The sequence below is a fragment of the Acomys minous genome (genome assembly GCF_964271855.1).
Source record: "Acomys minous genome assembly, chromosome: 4".
In the NCBI taxonomy this organism is placed as follows: Eukaryota; Metazoa; Chordata; class Mammalia; order Rodentia; family Muridae; genus Acomys; species Acomys minous.
The window spans coordinates 64182176-64202125 of NC_140486.1; the positions used below are offsets into that span (position 1 = coordinate 64182176).

At 40.1% G+C, this 19950-nt stretch overlaps 1 protein-coding gene across 2 annotated transcripts in view; it reads left to right on the forward strand.

The window, feature by feature from the left end:
- The window catches only part of DSC1 (desmocollin 1), a 30851-nt gene that overhangs the window by 924 nt on the left and 9977 nt on the right, over nucleotides 1-19950 (forward strand). For both annotated transcript variants that reach the window (XM_084778366.1, XM_084778367.1), the window contains exons 2-11: nucleotides 1870-1954; nucleotides 3493-3692; nucleotides 4764-4883; nucleotides 5898-6053; nucleotides 12112-12256; nucleotides 13685-13851; nucleotides 15384-15518; nucleotides 17163-17348; nucleotides 19339-19598; nucleotides 19715-19857. In XM_084778366.1, the coding sequence (XP_084634492.1) occupies nucleotides 1870-1954; nucleotides 3493-3692; nucleotides 4764-4883; nucleotides 5898-6053; nucleotides 12112-12256; nucleotides 13685-13851; nucleotides 15384-15518; nucleotides 17163-17348; nucleotides 19339-19598; nucleotides 19715-19857 (1597 nt within the window). The remainder of the gene's footprint in view (nucleotides 1-1869; nucleotides 1955-3492; nucleotides 3693-4763; nucleotides 4884-5897; nucleotides 6054-12111; nucleotides 12257-13684; nucleotides 13852-15383; nucleotides 15519-17162; nucleotides 17349-19338; nucleotides 19599-19714; nucleotides 19858-19950) is intronic.

The window sequence follows — 19950 nt, forward strand, 5'->3', positions numbered from 1 at the left end:
GGATGTGACAGTCACCAGGCTTGCCACGAAGCTGCCTTCACCTGGGCTGTAATTTACAGGTTGCCATGTTTACCTTTGATGCTGAAAGTCTCTCAAATCTCTATCTAGAAACTATGCATTGTGAACTTCTTGGCTTTTAAAGTTTACTTTTGTATTTTACCAGAAATACTTTAGTTGCAAATTATATACTTTCAGAATCTGAGGGTTTTCATGAGTGAGCACAAACATTTTCTCCATATGAATAATTCTTAGTGCAAGGCTGATGGTCAGCTTCTTATCCTGCCACAACTTGCGACAAGAGCACCCAGAGGCTGCTTGAAGTTAGTACTGGTTAAGTAAAATGTGATTAAGCCCATGTCTTTTTTGCTTTGGTCCTGATGCCTGCCCAGCCTGTTATCCCTTGATTCATCCTGTGCCTTTTTATCCCTAAACCCCGTACTAAATGGAAAGGTAACAACTCTTTCCAAGTCAAATTTTGACCCCAATTTAACTTGGAAGCAGAATGACTATTGATGTTCTAGAAACTTCCATTACTTCTGTCAACAGAAGGTGCATTCCTGAGGTAGGGGTCCTGAAACAGGGAAGAACTGAAATGAGGATAGTGTTGGAAACATAGATGTATCCTATAAAATAAATATATGTATACACATATACATACATAGGTTTATGCATCTATAAATGTATTTATGTATTTATTCATCTATTTCTAATTGTGATGTGCTTTCCCCACACTATACATGTAGGCAATTACTTACATAAACTTTATCCACAGCAAGACCTGAGGCATAGTCTACTGCAATTCTTGGGATTTCTAAAAAGCCAAATGGATATGAATGTCTCTTATTTACATAGGTGGTTATTAAATTACAGCAGTATGTAAATTTGACCTATAAAATGTTAGACAGTCACATTATATGCCTAACAGTTTTGTAAAACAAATTTACAACCTATTTTAAGCCGCTATGATACATCTAGGCAACTTGAGTTGAGTTAAAAAGATGTAACATCCTCAATATAAACATCAATCATTTTGTTCATCCCTACACAACATGTCCTATAACTTTAGGACTTAGTTTTTGAGAAAAAGTTATCACAAATTGATCTGTATGATTCTGATAAATATAACTGTGGTCTTTAAAAAATACTCATCATGGAGTTATTTTAATTAAAAGAAAAAAGCAATTAAGTATAAAGTGTCACAAAAGATATAAAAATGTTTTGAACTATAGAATTCTCTGAGCTCAAAATTTTCACTTTTAAAGGTGGTTTATCTGTTTCGGAGTTTCAAGCCAATAGGTGTGCCTTGAATATAGTTAAAATTCAGAGAATTCTGGAAATATAAAATATTTAGCTAGGTGGTTTGATGACACTTAGATTTTGAGTGTTTTTATTTTCTAAGGCAGTTTGAAAGTGATTTAATGATAGTGGATGCTTCTAAGAATTATTTTTATGAGCCTCAAAAATACCTCAGCTATTTCTCACTTTCCCAACAGTAACCTCAAATAGCAATAATAAAACAGAGGTTGGCAGGTTAGTGTAGCAGGGCTCACAGAATTCTAGAGCTCAGTACCTTTTCAGGCTAAAGATCTGTGAGATTTGATGTATCTTGGAGGCAGTACTCCATGAATTCATCATCATACACTGTGTTGCAATGTAGTCCTAAGAACTGTTCACTTGATTCTTCCATTGACTCTGGGGTTCCCAAAGCCAGTTTCCTAAGCCCATCACTTTCTGAGCGAATATAAAAATGTAGAGGATTAAAAATGAATTTGTCTCTAAAATTTTATCAATCAGACAAAATTGTAATGTGAAAAAAACGTGATCAAACATGATACTTGGATTCATTCTTTCTTTCTTTTTCTTTTTGAGGTTCTGGTATTATTTTGTGATGCCTGTCAGAAAATTTCTCTTCAAGTTCCCTCTCATCTTAAGGCTGAAACACCTGTAGGCAAAGGTGAGCATCTGTCTTGGGAAGTGAGTAGTTGTAACTTGCTGCAATTAGCTCTTGGCTGCTCCTGTAGACTTTGTGATGAAAGCTATGTAATTGCTACTCTGCATTACAACTCACCATACACTGAAAAGCAGCTACCTTTACCCATGGTGGCTGAAAGGAGTCAAAGTACCAAATTTAGTTGTGTATATTTTTTTGCTAGAAAAATTAGCAAACATCAGAGAATTAAGAAAATTAGCTTAGTTCAAACAAAACCAAAGCATCAAAACCAGAAACATAGTTTAAATAATGTCAACTCTTCCACTGTCAGAGTCCCAATGTCAGGCTTCTTTGCTGATGAAGCATTAAAGACATCTCAAAGTTGAAATGCTCCACATAAAATCTGTGCCCGTGGTTGGTAGCAATGGATGAATATTCATTGGTAGTTTATATGGTCTGTTTCACCGAATAGCTTGTGATAGTCAAATATAATTTCAGTGGGTTTCACTACCATAGCCACCAATGTGCATTAGGCACTGAGCTTATCAAACCTCAGAAAGATTTTGTGTGAATATCATTTGCATTATTACTGAGAAATATTGCATAAGAATATACTAGGTTTCTCATATGTTGCAACACAACTTTTATCTTATTGCCAAATAAAATTTCACTTTATCTTAAAATCTACTTGCAGCATCTTATGATAAATGCACTATAAAACTATGTAAGTAAACAATGGACAATGAAATAGAAAAATATATTTCTCTCTCTCTCCCTCCCCCCCCTCTTTCTCTCTCTCTCTCTCTGTATATTAACCCAAACCCATTTACTTGTGGATTGTTCTCAATTTATGATGGGGTCTCCACATCCTCTTAAATTCATTATAAGTTAAAAATGTAAGGAAAAATATATTTAGCATTCCTTATTTTCCAAGCGTTATCTTAGCAACAAGGTCTACTGTGCAGTTTCAGACATGGTCCCATAATTTCTCCCAATTCCAGAATCACTAGGAGTGGCTCATAACTCCAGCCAGCATCATGAGAAAGGGTCTTACCACTTATCCTTAGCTTGATAAAAAATTAGTATTAAAGACCCAGGCTTAAAGTTAGTTCCTACCACATGTATGCCATTCTCACATTGTCATGAAGTTGAACTACTGCAAGTCAAGGTCCTGAGCAGACAAACCCTTGAACACCAGGGAAAGTGGAAGCAAACCAAATCCAACAAAGCCACAGAGTAGTTTCTTAAACTAATTCATGATCAAAGTAATGGGAGGGACATGGGTGTAGCTCAGTTTGCAGAGGCTTGTCTTTCCTTGATGACGTCCATAGTTCTAGCCTCAGAATTGCTTAAAAAAAAAAAAAAGAAGAGAAGAAGGAAGGAAGGAAGGAAGGAAAAGAAAGGAGAGCCATAACTCCACTAGTTTAATTTTCACAGCCCCTCCATTTTAGAATAGCAGGTGTCCTGTGCTTTTTCTGCTCCTCCCGTGCAGCTGTCATTCCTGTAAGACTTGTTCCCTCCCTGTGTAACCTGACAATTGCCATGGAATGTCTTCACCCCAGTGAACGTGGAGGAGTGTCTCAAGTCACCCAGCCTGATCCAGTCCAGTGACCCAGCCTTCAGAATTCTAGAAGATGGCACAATCTATACAACACGTGACCTGCTTCTGTCTTCTGAAAAGAAGTTCTCCATCTTCCTCTCAGACAGTCAGGAGCCAGAACAGAAGGAGCTAGAAGTTGTACTGTCAGCGAGAGAAAAAAAGGTAAAGCATATTGAGGGAGGACACACTTTCAAGCCCCTGTTACATCTACAAGGCTAACGCCGTCCTTGAATGAATGTTCTGTCTTTTGCACTCAACATTCTCCTGACTGAGGACCAGACTGTCAAAGAGAGTGGTATTTACACTATTTATACAGATGAAGACTACGATCAGGGACCAAAGCTGGGCTATCAAAGGTGTGGCAGGAAGACAACCAACCTGAAGAACAAGAGCAATGCAGGGGCAGGTCTCAGATACCAGGGAAGGAGGCCAAGCACGATGTCACCCCACTGTGTGGCTTCCTTCCAACTGATTGGGCTTGAGCACTCATCAAAGAAACCTAATCTATTAGAAAACTCTCTAAGGCCCCTGTCTTTAGAGTGGATGTGTGACCTGACCTTCATGCATTTAAGGATGATGATTTTGGCCATGAGAAGATTGCTAAACTTCACATCTCACTTTAAGTAAACTCAGCATAATACCTTAGTCTCATAAAAGTACTGATTAAATTTATAAATACATTTCCCAACAAAACCTCTTTTGACTGCAAAGACCATTCTTCCTTGGGTTTAAAATATGCTTCATGTTTATAAAAATTCTTTTTACCCAAATTATATGAAAGATGTTTGAATAAATGATTTTTGCCTTTGTGTGGAGGTACATAAATGTTGATAGACAGGGTTTTAATGGCTTTCACCTGCACCATTCTATATGCAGTGAAACTGGTTCTTGAATATTTGTTTATTGATCATCTATTGGGGGCAGGCAGGGAAAGTCTTTGACTTCTCAAAGATATCTCTGTCAATGACTAACCAAGTTCTGACTGCTAACTGCTTACCTCAGAAAATAGAACTAGGGAATATAATGTAGTATGAGGTCAGTGTGTGTGTGTGTGTGCGTGCGTGCGCGCATATGTGCCTGTGTGTTTACTGAAAAATATAATACAAGTGCTTTGGAGACTATTTATGATATTGTCATGTGTAAACTTTACTTGTTTTCTCAATCTTATGGTACATGGGAAAAATTTAATAATGCTCAGCAATGTTATATTTCTTCATTTCCCACCAAATATAGGTTTTTAGGAAGAGGCATACCAAAGACCTAGTGCACAAGCGCAGTAAGAGAAGATGGGCTCCTATTCCATGTTCAGTGATGGAGAACTCACTAGGACCATTTCCTCAACACATTCAACAGGTGAGTTCTATATTTCATTACTTCATATGTGTTAAGTATTTTTGTCATTTAATTTTCCTATTTAACAGCTTCAACTTTAATGGGCTGGGGTTATCTGCTTGTCCAGGAATCATAAGGTCCCAAACACCTAATAAAATACATAGATATGTAATGTACATTAAATGGAGGGTTGAAATTATCAATTATATTGACATCATCTATCCATCACAACAAGGAACATACAGTTACCCCACAGAGTTTCTTCATCCAAAAACTAACTTCAAAAGTGTTTTAAAGACATTTTATATATTTATTTTGGGTAGGGATACACATGTGCCATAGAAGCACATGTGTGTGTGTGTGTGAATCCACTGACTGCTAGAAGCAGTTGGTTCTCTCCTTCCATCCAAGATTCAAACTCAGGTTGTCAGCATTGGTGGCAGGCATCTGTACTCTTGAGTCATTTTTCTAACCCATTGCTAGTTGTCTACACATTAACTTGCAGAGAGTACGTCTACAGATTTTGCATAACTCAACGGTGGCTTTAATGAACATTATCTCCCCTTCTCCGCACTCCAAATTGACCACTTTTTGGCTTAATAAGTGAGGTGCCTCGCTGCCACCTAGCTGAAACACAAACGCAGGGAGCTTGGGAACAATCTGAGGTCTGTAGAATTAATTGTGCAAGGAGTTGTCTTACTCCAAACAGTGACTGTATAGTTTTTGGTCCCAAATAATTTGAAGTCCCTGGAAGGTTTCCCGTTGCACACAGGAGTGGCAGATAGTAAAGGCACAGTGCTCTACAGGCTTCAGAGCTACCCTAGAAGAAAGAGTTAGAGAACTAGCAAGGGACAAGAGTCTGTGACCTCACACAGAGAAGAATAAGAGATAAGATTTCAAATGAAATGGCCGACATTGGGCAAAGGACCAGAGGAAAGAAAAAAACGATTAAAAGTAAACTCCCACAAGAGGGTACATTAAGATACTGATCACGATGTATTTGTTCTTTCTCTAAATTGTCTCTTCTTGTTATAGATCCAGTCTGATGCTGCCCAGAATTATACCATCTTTTACTCCATCAGTGGACCAGGAGTGGACAAAGAGCCATTCAATGTGTTCTACATAGAGAAAGACACTGGGGACATCTATTGTACCAGAAGCATTGATCGTGAGCAGTATGACCAGTTTTTGGTAAGATCACTGAAATACTTATTTAACATTAGGTCTTTATTATTCATGTGTTAATATTTAAACATTGGCTTTAAAATAAATATTAAGTGTCAAATAATTTAACATGTAGAATATTATTAATATTCAATATAAACTTCAAAGTTCCATTGGTGCCAGGCTGAAAAAGAGATAGTGGGTGTAACAGGGGAGGCAAATGGGTAGAGGACATATTCAAAATATAATGACACAATTTCTTTTTTTTCCACATTTTTCAAGACAGGGTTTCTCTGTGTATCCTTGGCTGTCCTGGACTCACTCTGTAGACCAGGCTGGCCTTGAACTCACAGAGATCCACCTGCCTCTGCCTCCCGAGTACTGAGATTAAAGGCACGTGCCATCATGCCTGGTTAATGACACATTTTCAAGCACAGATATGTATCTATAAAACCCTGGCAAAGCAACAAAGATCTTCATTGGGTTCAAAGTTCTTTATTTATTTCTTTTTTCTTTTTTTTTTCATTTTTTTCTCCTTTATTAATTTATTCTTGTTACATCTCAATGGTTATCCCATCCCTTGTATCCTCCCATTCTTCCCTCCCTCCCATTATTTCCATTATTGTTAGCCAAGCTTTTGTGTTGTAAAACACATGAGATCTAAAATACATAAACAAAACTGTTACTTGGATCAATGCCCTGAAAGTCTGACCTAGTTGTTCTGAGCTGGGCTCCACCACCCATGGGCTTCTGAATGTTTATATATGTTGATTGGATCCACCATTTCAGGCCTTGCTTAGTGTGTTGCTACTCCTTTCTCCAGACCCCTAGTCTTAAGAACTTTTACCCTTGGATTGCATTTTGTATTCTTAGCCATCTAGAACTTGCTTACCAGTCCACTGCACTCTTTTACTTCACGACAAATCTACATATCTGGTTAGCATTCTAATCTTTAACTGGCATACAAGAGGCATCCCCATTGGCTTAGGAGTGTGGTGCTGACAGACATTAGTTAATGTCTTTCAATTACTAAACTCTAAGTGAGGGTAAGATTCTTTGCTGATGGAGTTTAAACCAGAGAAATGTCTGTAAAGAAAGTCCATAGAAGACTCTTAGCAGACTTCTGGGAGCTGAGTAGGAGTTGTGGCCACAGGAAGCCACCTGTGACAAAGGTTACCTGCTTTGAGGAGGCGTGGTGAGCTCTCAAGAAGATGCGTTCACAATGCAAAGATTGATGTAGAGTCAGGCATATAGGACAGGTCTGTCAGGCCAGCAGTGGGGAGGGGAGGCCAAGATAGGAGGATTGCGAGTTCAAGGCCAGCCTGAGCTATTTAGTGAGAGTCTATCACAATAGCAAGAGAAGAACAGAGGGGAGGAGAATAAAGGGAAAGGAGAGGGGAGGGAGGAGAGGAGAGGGAGGAAGCATGGAAAGATACAGCAGCTGCAGCTAACTCTGATCTGAATGTTACTTGACACTTAGAATATGAAATACAAGGGTTGAAGAACAAACGAGGAACAGAGGGTGCTTGATATAGAGGAGACTGGTCTTTGTTCTAGAATATCCATTTAACAACTTACTAAGGTAGCACATAAAATTTCCACTGTAGGTATATCATAACGGAGGACAAAGGTGAAGCCGTTGTTACAGTTTCTTTATTAATTTTATGCTTCTTCCAAAGTATTCCAGATTAAACAGATCTTGCTTTTTAATAATATAAGACTGTTTCTTGGGGATGTCCACTGAAGCCATAGGAGAGAGAAGCTAAGCTTCATTGTGACCTTTTCATTTTCAGTTTTTGAAGTGCTGAGATCCATCTGCCAATCCAAGCACTGGCCGTAGTTGGCGAGCAAGCTCTTTGCTGCAGATCTGTCTTTATGCCAGCATGGCTTTCATTTTCATCTTTGCTTCCTTTGGTCCTGGTGATTGTACACAGGGACTTACCTACACAAGCCAGACGCGTGTCCTACACCTGGTCCCGCCACAGCCACGTTTACCTTTCTATCTACATACAAGTGAGAATTGCTAAAGTGTAATTGGCTTAACTACTTAGAGAACGCTTTTCCCAGAGGCAGCGCTGTTACCCAGAAAGCACCCTGCTCAGACATAAGAAACCATCTGCTGTGCCTGGTGTGTGGGATCTACTTCATTGCACGCTATATGAGAGTTCTGACAGGGGCTGTTTTTCAGCCTTTTGTTTTCTTTGCTTCTTACTATAAATGCTGTCAGAGGGAGGGGGGAGAGAATTGTTAAAATAAGTTTCTTTGACATTTAAAAAGGTTTTATTATTGTTTGACATTTTCATACATCCACACATTGAGTTTTTGTCATTCTCTTAAATAAGAGAATGACACCCAGCTCTTTTCCTCCTCGAGCATTCTTCTCAGTCACGCCCTCCCTCCCTCCCTGTGGTCCTGTGTGTGGCCACTGAGTTATTTTCTTGTTGCACACTTTGCTAGTTTTACATTTTTATGGGAGAGATGAGTAAAACAATTTAAAGTCTATATCCAAATAGGCTTTTGAGCAATTGCTCCTTGGGAACTACTCTGTATTTCTTATGTTTAGGTCTAAATTGCCATGAAGAAATGGCAGTTGTAAAATATGTATTTTTCAAATAGAATTTACTAAGTGAAGTATCTCAAGAAGCTGCAAATACAATGCAAGTTGTAAAATCACTAGAAGCAGGGTGGAACAGAAGATTGTTTGTCACTGGAAAAGTTTTAATTAATATGCTTTAAGGTTATTATATCAATATTTTAAAACAACAGTTCATTTCATTATTTTAGCTTACTATATAAGGCTGTATAAATATATTTATCCTTTTTTCACTTTTTTATTTAAAAAACTCATGCAATATATTCTTTACTTTCCCTAACTAACTTCTTCAGCTTCATCTCCACCTCAAACACACACACACACACACACACACACACACACACACACACACACACACGCGCGCGCGCACACAAAGATCAAAGCAGACAAACAAAACCCACTAAGACAAAATGTATCAAAACAAAACAAAAATCTCACACAGAAAACATGGTCTGTTTTGTGTTGGCCAAGGTCTCTTGGGTATGGGGTCTTCTTTGGAGAGAGGTTTCTATACCCAGCGATGCTCCACTGGAACAAAATGTAGTTTTCTTTTTATTACAGGTATCATTACAAATAACTCCTCTCTTGGAGACAGTACTTTGTGCCTGCTTCCCCCTCCTTCCAGTGCTAGGTTTTTATCTGGGTTGAAGGTGGATGGGGTCATGCTTGCTGTTGGCGGGAGTCTCAGAGAGTTCAGATGAGCACTAGTCCTGTTTGGGTCTGTTTCCTGGGCGGCTCCACCACCTCTGGTTCTTGCAATCTTTGCAAACAATTCATTTAAAAAAGATAGAGTATATGGCTTGTTCCTCCAGTACATCTCAAATATTTGTCTCTGTTCCTTGTAACTTGGTGAGTTACGGTCCTAGTTTGTAGGCTGCTAATATCTCTGCTCCCTACCACAGAGGTGTTGTAGTGCTTGCTGAGGGATACATTGACAATATCACTTGCAAAGAGGAGAACTCCTTTAGGGACATACGACGTAATACTCGGGAATTTTGGCCTGGGAGTTTTGATGCAACTGATTTATCATCTGATTTTATTTAATTTATATAAGTGTGAGATTTTAATAACAAGTTTCTGTGTTTAAGATAACTTCATTTAACCAATGGCGAAGAATAACAACCTTTAGACCAACTCAGTACTTCTTGTCACTGTGTTCACGTTCTGTCTCCTGTGTTGTTTAATCTTGGCTTCTGAAGATTTTTCCAGGCAGTTTAGGGATTTTGGTTTTTTTTATTAATTCATTCATTTTACATCTCAATAGTGGTCCCATCGCTTGTATCCTCCCATTCCTCCCTCCCTCCTGCTTTCCCCCACTCCCCTCCCCTATGACTGTGACTGAGGGGGACCTCTTCCCCCTGTATATGCTCATAGGGTATCAAGTCTCTTCTTGGTAACCTGCTGTCCTTCCTCTGAGTGCCACCAGGCCTCCCCATCCAGGGGACATGGTCAAATATGTAGTTGATTTAATATATAAGCAGGAACATGCTCTAACATATAAGCAGGAACTGGTTCTATGAGAAATCAAAGCCAAGCTTCAGTGTTAGATGCTTTCCTAGTTTCAATCATTCTGTTGAAGACAATTTCAAGTAGGATTTTATTGGGGGATTCTAGACTTACTACCAATGAAAACTAAAACCAATATAGCTTGTAACACAAGATCACTGAGTCTAAATACATGGGTGTTAAAGCATCCTACATGCTGCCAAATACCAAGCGATGAGATATTATTTAAAGCTACAAGTGTTTCCCAGGAAACATGATCTCCAAGGGAGGAGTAAACAGGCAGAAATCACCACAACAGTGTCAGGGTGGGCACAGGTAAGGGAGCTGGTGTAATACCTTTGTGACAAGGTAGAAGAATTAGCACAGAAAGCTCAAACATACGAGGTAGCTTGTTTTCCTAAAAGAAAAATTGGCTGAATGTGTCAGAAAAAAATTAGTTAAAAACTTATTCAATATGAGGCACTGTGTGATTGTGTTAGGTGTTATGGGGAAATACCTGTGACTCTGCAGCTTCATGTCTGAGAAGTGTTGTAATCTATTAGAAAATTTTCTGTTTTCATCTAGTCTTAAATTTCAAAACCAGCATTTGGAGAAAAAAATCATATAACCTAGGGGGAGCTGTTGGAAAGCTAAATAATGTAACATTTGAATGTTCTAAATATGGTGGTGAAGATGTAGTGTGAGGAATGTGGTGGTGGGTAGGATGATGGTGATGATGGTAATGGTGATGGTCATGGTGATGATGATGATGAAGATGAAGACGATGGTGGTGGTGATGATGACGATGATGATGATGATGATATTATGTCAGTGGTGGAGATGATGGGGATGATGGTGAATGTCATGTTTGTTATGGTGAGGATGATGGTTGTCTTAAGGTTATTACTGATGTGAATATATAGCATGGCCAAGGAAACTTATCAAAAAAGCATTTAGTTGCGGTCTGGCTTAGAGTTTCAGAGGGTTAGTTTATAACCATCATGGTGGGGAGTGTAGCCATAGTCTGGCAGGCATGCCACCAGAGCAATAGCTGAGCGCTCACATCTGATTTGAAAGTTGCAGGCAGAGAAGGAAGTAGACTGGGCTTGGAATGGACTTTTGTAACCTCAAAGGCCACCCCCAAGTGACACACTTTCTCCAACAAAATCACACATACTAATTCTTCCTTACAGTCCACTAAATGGGACCAAACATACAAATGTATGAGTCTATGGGGGGCAATTCTCATTCAAATCATCACAATGGTGATGGGGATGATGGTGATGATGGTGATGATGGGGATGGGGATGATATTGATGATGTTGATGGTGTTGGGTTTATGGTGATGATGGTGATGACGATGATAGCAATGGTGGTGGTGAGGATGGGAGTGTTAGTTAGGACAGTAGGCTGCAATTCAATAACTGCTTGCTGAACATCCACTGCACCAACCACATAAAGAGAGTACAAAAATAACTGGTTAGAATTTATAGGGAAAAACCCATTAAATTTTGATGTCTGGAGTCAATATGTACCATTTTGTCATGTAGCTTAGAATACAAGTATGCTTTTATTAGCATTTTACTAGACATCAGGTAGAGATATCACCCAGAAATAATTGTGATGCATGTCTGTGTATATTAAGACTGAAACCCTTTTATATGTAAGCTTTGCTAGTAGCTGTTATGAACATAACAGCATTGGATCTGCCTGCGTTCTAACAAGCTGAAAAGCACACAATTAATTTAGAGAGAGCACTTAGAGCTCGTGGAGCTGAGAGCACATGGGACTTTGGTAGGAGAATAATGAGACATAAGTCTTCGGGGGAGGGGGAACTGCATGGTGTATACACACAGTGTGCATGCACTCTTAACATTTCATCGTTTCTTGGCTACACGTGGCTGTGCATAACGTTTCTAAAGAGCACCTTCTCGCCTACTCCCGGGCCTCCTTTTGGGCAGGATTCTGTCATGTAAGAAGCAGCTGATGATGTTTTCCTCCTTCCAGATATATGGGTATGCAACCACTGCTGACGGCTATGCCCCAGACTATCCGCTCCCCTTGCTGTTCAAGGTTGAGGATGACAATGACAATGCCCCATATTTTGAAACCAAATTGACGGTTTTCAGTGTGCCTGAAAATTGCCGGTCTGGTAAGTTCACATAAAAAACCCCCAACATTTATTAACTTATTTATGTGTGTGTGTTTGTCTGTGTGTGTGTGTGTGTGTGTGTGTGTGTGTGTGTGTGCATGTGTGTCTGTATAGGTGTTTGTATGTGTATGCATACAAATGTGTATGTGTGCATGTCTTCTTGTGTGCATCAAGGTGTGCAAATGTGTGTTCGTGCGTTTGTGTGTATGTATGTGTGTGTGTGTGTCTGTGTGGGCGTTTGTATGTGTATGCATGCAAATGTGTGTGTTCACATGTTCCTGTGAGCATAAATATGCATATGTTTGTATTTGTGTGTTTGTACATATATGTGTGTCTGTGTGGGTGTTTGTACCTGTATGCATGCAAATGTGTGTGTATATGTGTTCGTATGTGCATGAATATGTGCATATATTGGTGTCCATGTGTGTTTGTGTGTGTTCATGTCTGTGTGTGTGTGTGTGTGTGTGTGTGTGTGTGTGTGTGTGTATGTGTGTGTATGACCCTGTCAAGGTTCTTTCCTTCAACTATGTATTCGGAGTCTTGAACTCAGGACATCAGCTCAACAGCAAACCCTTTTGCACTGAGCCATCTTGCTGGTCTGACATTTTACAATGGTATAATAAAAAGATCACTTGCACTTCAAAGTACTGTAAACTAACATGTTTTCCAGGCATGATGGTATATACCTTAAAACCCACAGCTCCAAAATGAGAGGTCATTAATATCTGCGCACTCAAGGCCAACCTGGACTTCGTAAGGCCAGTCCTGGATACATAGAGAGACACTGTCTCAATAAATTTCACTTCATGCTTTTTTGGTACTTTGGATTACACACATATTTTGTTCTCCTGTTGGAAATGGTTTTCAAAAAAATAAATAAAATAAAAACAGCCTATGAACTCTTGATAACTGCTAATTGTTAGCAGGAGGAAGAATTTCAAAGTCACTGTTCCCAAAGGCCTTAAATTTTTTTTTTTCACTTTTTAATTTTATTTTGTTGTGGTTTCTTATATATCTTTTTCCCTTCTCTACCCAAATCCCTTCCAGTGCCCCAACACCAGGTAGAAGAGAATGAGGGTTAATGAGGAGGGAGCATAGAACTCTTTTGGCTACTTCCTGCTGCTTAGGTCATTGGGTTTCTTGCTTAAATTCTTATATGTAAAATATGAGCCATGCTTTTCCCAGTATACACCTACTTAAAGTTCCAAGGAAGAGGTACTTATGGGAAGTTCACAAGAACATTTATACAATCCTCAAATTGTCTGTGAAAATCACTGGTGTGCGTGTGCGTGCATGCACGTGTGCGTGTGCATGCACTCGCATGTACACACATACACTTAATGCACTGCATTGATGCCTGTGTTTTTTATTTATAGTTCAATTATATTATGACTTAAAAATTTGACAACGTTGGCTTTATCTACACAGGAACTTCTGTGGGACAAGTGACTGCCATAGACAACGATGAGCCAGGAACCCTCCACACTCGTCTGAAGTACAAAATCCTTCAACAAATCCCAGAACACCCAAAGCACTTCTCCATCCACCCAGACACAGGTGTGATCACTACCACCACAGCTTTCCTGGATAGAGAGGTAATGGGCCAGTGTATCAATTCATCAGCTGCTTCCTTTAGGCTGGTAATTACTGCCAGGATGATTACAGTGCAGCCAACGGAAAGCTTCCTCCCTCAGCTTTCTTCCCAGGCCGTGCCCAAGGATTCTCTGGAGACTCCTCTGCGTCTGCAGAGATGCTGAGATAGATAGTGCAAGGGTAAGACAGGCTTGGCTTGCTCTCATTGTGCGACACGATGGCCTGATAACGCTGCTGTATTTTATTTCATTACAATGTATGTCATTTTGGAAGCTAACGAAATGTTTTTTAATAAAGCAGTTTTAGAGTCGCTGGTAAATAGAGCAGAAACTAAGAATGTATCTTTTTGTTTTCCTCCCCGTGCCTGCACAGGTCCACAGCTACAGGTCTGTTGTCTATTGATAGGTCCCTCTCTGTACCTCAGGAACCACTCATATCTGTAAATGAATATCATATCATCATATCTATCTATCTATCTATCTATCTATCTATCTATCTATCTATCATCTTTTATATAGAGTGGGGGTAAGGAGAGGAAAAGAGAGAGAGAGAAAGAGGAGGGGGAAGAGGCAGAGAGATTCTTCATAGTTTCACCTTTTCCAGAACATCACAGCCTGAGCCATGCTTTCCAGGCTGGCTGCCCTTTCCTAGTTATCTGATCTTCCTCAGCCCATGTCTGTTTATGGCCCAATGGCTCTTTGCTTTACAAAATGAAGTATTCTTCCATTGTCTTAATATACGGTCTATTTAGTCATTTCACAGCTAAGGAGCGTTTGGGTTCTGCTTAGGCTTTGTCGCATTTTAAATGTAAACATCAGCTCTGGGTCATCAGTTCCTTTTATTTTGCGGTGACAAAATATCTGAGGAGAATAACTCATGGAAAGAAGGTTTTGTTTGTACTCAGCTTTGAGAGTACAGCTCATTACGGCAGGAAGGGTGTGGCGTGAGGTGGCTGGTCACATGACACAGCTCAATGCTGTAGCTCTGCTCTCTTTCTCCCTTTCCTTTTTATTTAGTCTGGGACCTTAGCATATAGGATAGTGCTGTCCCTTAGGACACAGAACAATATTGTCCTTTAGTACACAGGGTGGTGCTGTCCCTTAGTACACAGGACGGTGCTGTCCCTTAGTACTCAGGATGGTGCTGTCCACACTCAGGCTGAGTATTCTCTCCTCTGTCAAACCTCTTGACACACCATTTCAGGCATGCCCAGTGGTGTGTCTCCTAGGAGATTCTAAATCTAGGCAAACTGACAATTGAAATTAGTTGCACTATTTGTTCAGTGTTTTGTTTTGTATTTGTACTTATGGTGTTTTTATTAAATAATATTAAAGGCTGAGCATGCAGTTGTATGTTCACACATATAATTTACACACATATAATTCTTAAAGCTTATTTGTAATATAATAACAGCACAAATAGTATATATAATAACGGCCAGTGAGAGGAAAAATATACCCATTCCTTCTTTCTTTCTTTCTTTCTTTCTTTCTTTCTTTCTTTCTTTCTTTCTTTCCTTTCCTTTCTTTTCCAGAAATGTGATACTTACAAGATAGTGATGGAAGTCCGAGACATGGGGGGCCAGCCCTTTGGTCTATTTAACACAGGAACAATCACGATCTCCTTGGAGGATGAGAATGACAACTCACCGTATTTCACCCAAACTTCTGTGAGTAGACCCGTGTGTTTATTTATCCCTTCACATTAGAAAAATCTAGTACTTGGCAGATCCCCGAGGACAGACATTTGGTTCTAAAAATAGTAATCACTGAAAAAACAACATAGTCAGAAAAGCATGGTTTGTATAAGAAGAATATCCAAGGTGGCTAACGTTTCTGGATTTAACGAAGTGGCTTTGCTCTTGGCCACTGTGAAGACCTCTTCCCCTCTGGTGTGTCTCATGTGTTCAGTGTTTTCTTGGTTATTAAAGTCTCTCCAGCTTGGGGGTTCTTGCACTTAAATTCTTTCATAAGTTGAAGAAGAAGCCTTCTCTTCAAGGCCCTATGTATTCCAAGTTCTGAAGTGAAAAAAGAGACTCTGGGGTCAGAGTGAAGTCCTGCTGCCAGCTCTTCCTGTGTTGTGCCTTAGCTAGTAAATTATGGGAGGCATAATCTATGGTGAGATTACAAAGAAGATGACTTTTAATGAGCAACTTTACATTTTTTCATGAATCTACACCATAGTTTTAGTCAGAGAACAAGAAATCTAATTTGCTGGTGGATACTTTATTGTTAAAGAGCTCATTCATATAGACCATAAATCAGGGTAAGTAGGATTTAAATATAGAGCCAATCCTTTTCATCTTCTTATGAATTCATCTCGTGCCTTGTCTTAGCTAAGGTTCTGCTGCTGTGAAGAGACACCATGACCACAGCAACTCTTATGAAGGAAAACCTTTATCTGGGGGGGGGGGGGGGCACCGGCTCACAGTTTCAGAGGTTTAGTCCATTGTTGTTATGGTGGGAAACATGGTGTCACACAGGCAGGCATGGTGCTGGAGAAGCTGAGAGTCTACATCTGGATCCACAGGCAGCAGGAAGAGCAGTGAGCCAGTTGGCCTGGATTGAGCTTCTGAAACTTCAAAGCCAGAGATGTATTTCCTCCCAAAGTCCCGCCTACTCCACCCAGTTAGTCTGCACTCCTAATACTGCCCTTTCCTGTAGGCTTATAGGGGCCATTTATATTCAAACCACCACCCATCTCTTTTAATTATGATTCATGCTTTTGAAGATTTTTAATATCTTAGGCTCCTGTCTTTTTTCATTCCAAAGAGTGATTTAATTTCTCAAGAAAAGAGAGAACTTTTCCCTTAAAATGTTTGCTTGTGAGTCAAAGCAAGTGAAACAAGATTAATGAAAAAACAGATAATTCTAACTTTCTGCCATGGCTCAGTCATAGAGCACGTGCTTTGTGTGCTTGAGGCCTCCACAATACTGTAAAAAAAACAATCAGCAACCACAGAATATATTATCTCTCTGTCTACACGTATTGTCTGATTAATATGTTACTATAATTTAGTTAGTGTTTGTTATGTCTAAAGAGGGGAATAGACTATAAATGCAATACAGGGTCAGAGAAGAGACAATTCTGAGGATCAGAGAGAGCAGGAAAATCAGCTCACAGGACTTTGTCAGTTAAGAGATGAATCACCTTTAGTGAATGGAAGAGATTTTAAAGAAGTTAGCTAGGCATATAACTTTGCAAATTATTTTCCAAACTGTGAGCATCTATAACTTATATATTACATTTTAAATATAAAAATGACATTGCTAAAGCTGTGGATATATAATTATAAAGACATTTCCCCCCTCAGTATACTACAGAAGTAGAAGAAAACAGAATTGATGTTGAGATTCTAAGAATGACGGTACACGATCAAGATTTGCCCAACACTGCTCACTCGAAGGCGGTATACACAATCCTACAGGGAAATGAAAATGGGAACTTCAAAATCACAACAGATCCGAACACAAATGAAGGAATCTTGTGCGTGGTCAAGGTATGGGACAACCCTAAAGCTATTTTTTAAAGTCTCAACCCCGTGCTTTAGCACTGGTATAAAAGTTACTGCCTTTGATAAGCCCTTCTCAGAGGGCCTACGGGCACTTAAAGGATACAGGGGAGGGGAGCAACTCCTCATGATGCAGCCATTCTATTGATAAATAAGGCTAAGAAGGGGACTGGGGAAGAAAGGAGGGTTTGTGGAGGGGAAAGAGGGCAAGAGAAGATGATGAGGGCTTTGATCGAAGGACATCATGAGTACATGAAGTTGGTGTATAATAAATAAATTGAAAATTTACTCTTCCTGTGTGTGTATAACCACAATAGTGCAACATGGTGATGAAATGATTTACACTGGTATACACAGACACTTTTCTATTGTCTCACACTCTTTTAGCAGAAACTCATATCAGACACAGATTTCATTCCTCCATATATGAGGAGAACTAAGGCAGACACATGTTGAATCTGAGGCTTGCCTGGGTACGTTGCTCTCTGAGCCACTGTGTCCAGGTCTTACATGTCTTCCTCTTTTGTTTCCCAGGAGGTAGCTGAAAGCTTTCTAAAGAAGTTATTTTTCTGATAAGTCTCATAAAAATTAAAAAAAAATTATACCGTGCACTCTTCTTCCCTTTTGCTGGTCTTTTGTGTTTCTTTCTTTCACCTTTTCCCTTTAAGTTTAACTTGTTTCAGGGGGTCTTACTTGGATTGGACACAATCATGCTGCATTCCTATCAGTGTTTAAAGTTACAATAAAAAAGATGAAGGTGGTATCTCCCAAAACAAAAGTAGCAAGGAAAGCGGTTGAAAAATTTTTTTCTCATTAATTAATTTATTCACTTTACATCCTGATTACAGGCCCCATTTCCCTCCTCCACTTCTCCTCAGAAAAGAGAAGCCCCACTGCCTTACCATCTCACCCCAACACATCAAGTCACATCAAGACTAAGTGCATCCTCTTCCAATGAGACCAAAAAAAAAAAAAAAAAAAAAAAAAAAAAAAGGCAGCCACTCCAGGGGGAAGTGATTGAAAAGCAGGCAAGAGAATCCATGTCAGAGACAGCCCCTGATGCGATTGCTAAAGGGCCCACATGAAAACCAAGCTGAGAATCAGCTATATATGTGGGGGGGGGGCCTAGGTCTAGTCCATGAATGCTCTTTGGTTGGTGGTTCAGTCTCTGTGAGCCCCCCATGGGCCTAGGTTAGTTGACTCTGTTGATCTTCTTGAGGGGTTCTTGTCCCCTCCAGGTTCCTCTCTCCTTGCCCCCACTCTTCCACAAGATTTCCCGAGCTCACTCCATTGTTTGGCCATGTGTCTCAGCTTCTGTATCAATCCACTGTTGGTGGAGCAACTCAGAGGACAGTTATGCTAGGCTCCTGTCTGCAATGTAGAGCAGCGTATGACTAATTATGTCTTCTTGGGATGACTCTCTCCCATGGAGTGATCTTAAGTTGGGCTGCTGATTGGTTTGCCATTCCTGAGGGCATGGCATGTTTATCCTTGCACATCATGTAGGGAAAGTAACCTTTGAGTTGAAGGTTTTGTGGATGGGTTGGTGTCCTCTTCCTTCCACTGGAAATCTTGCCGAGATATATGAGGTGGCCACTTCAGTCTCCATATCCCCTGCTACTAGAAGTCTCAGCTAGAGTTACCCCATACCCTCCCAGGAGCCTACCCCTTTCCAGGCCTCCAACTTGTCCCAGATGCCTCTTCCCATCAGTTTTCCTTCTCTCTCCCAGTCCTCTCACCTCCCACCCTTGCTCTCCCCTCACTTGATTCCCACCCTTGCTCCTCTCTCTACCCTTCTTCCACTCGGTAAAAGTTGATGATTTTAACCATTTTAAGAAGACAATTGACCTTTTTTGCCAGCACCAACTTTGGGTTAACACTTTAAAACTCAGAATGACATTTTCTTTCTATTAAAACTTGGGATCGTTAGTGTCTGTATAACAATGTGTGGACTGATCGGTGTGCTTTTATTAAACAGCCATTGAACTACGAAGTCAGTAATCAAGTCACTCTGCAAATCGGTGTTGTCAATGAAGCCCAGTTCTCTAATGCCGCCAACACACAGCTCCCCACGATGTGCACCACCACTGTCACTGTGAAGATTAAAGATAGGGACGAGGGCCCTGAGTGCCATCCAGACGTCAAAGTCATTCAGAGCAAAGATGGACTGCCGGCTGGCCAAGAGCTCCTGGGCTACAAAGCTGTGGACCCAGAAACAAAGAATGGTGACGGCTTAAGGTAACACACGTTCTCCAAGCGCCTGCCTTTTCATAGAAGCATGAACTTATTTCAAGTTTAGGAATGAGCCGTGTGTCCCACCGTTGGTCATTTGATGTCTGCTTTCTAAAACCCAGGTATCAGAAGTTCGGAGACAAAGATAACTGGTTTGAGATTAACGAAAGCACTGGAGACTTGAGAACTGTCAAAGTATTAGACAGAGAGTCAAAGTTTGTGAAAAACAACCAGTACAACATTTCAGTAGTCGCCACGGATGCGGGTGAGTGCTGGTTTCCAAATGTAAACCGTGAACTTAGAGTGTGTCTGGGTCTAGGTCAAACTAGTTCAGACACTGTTCACACTAAGGTACTAA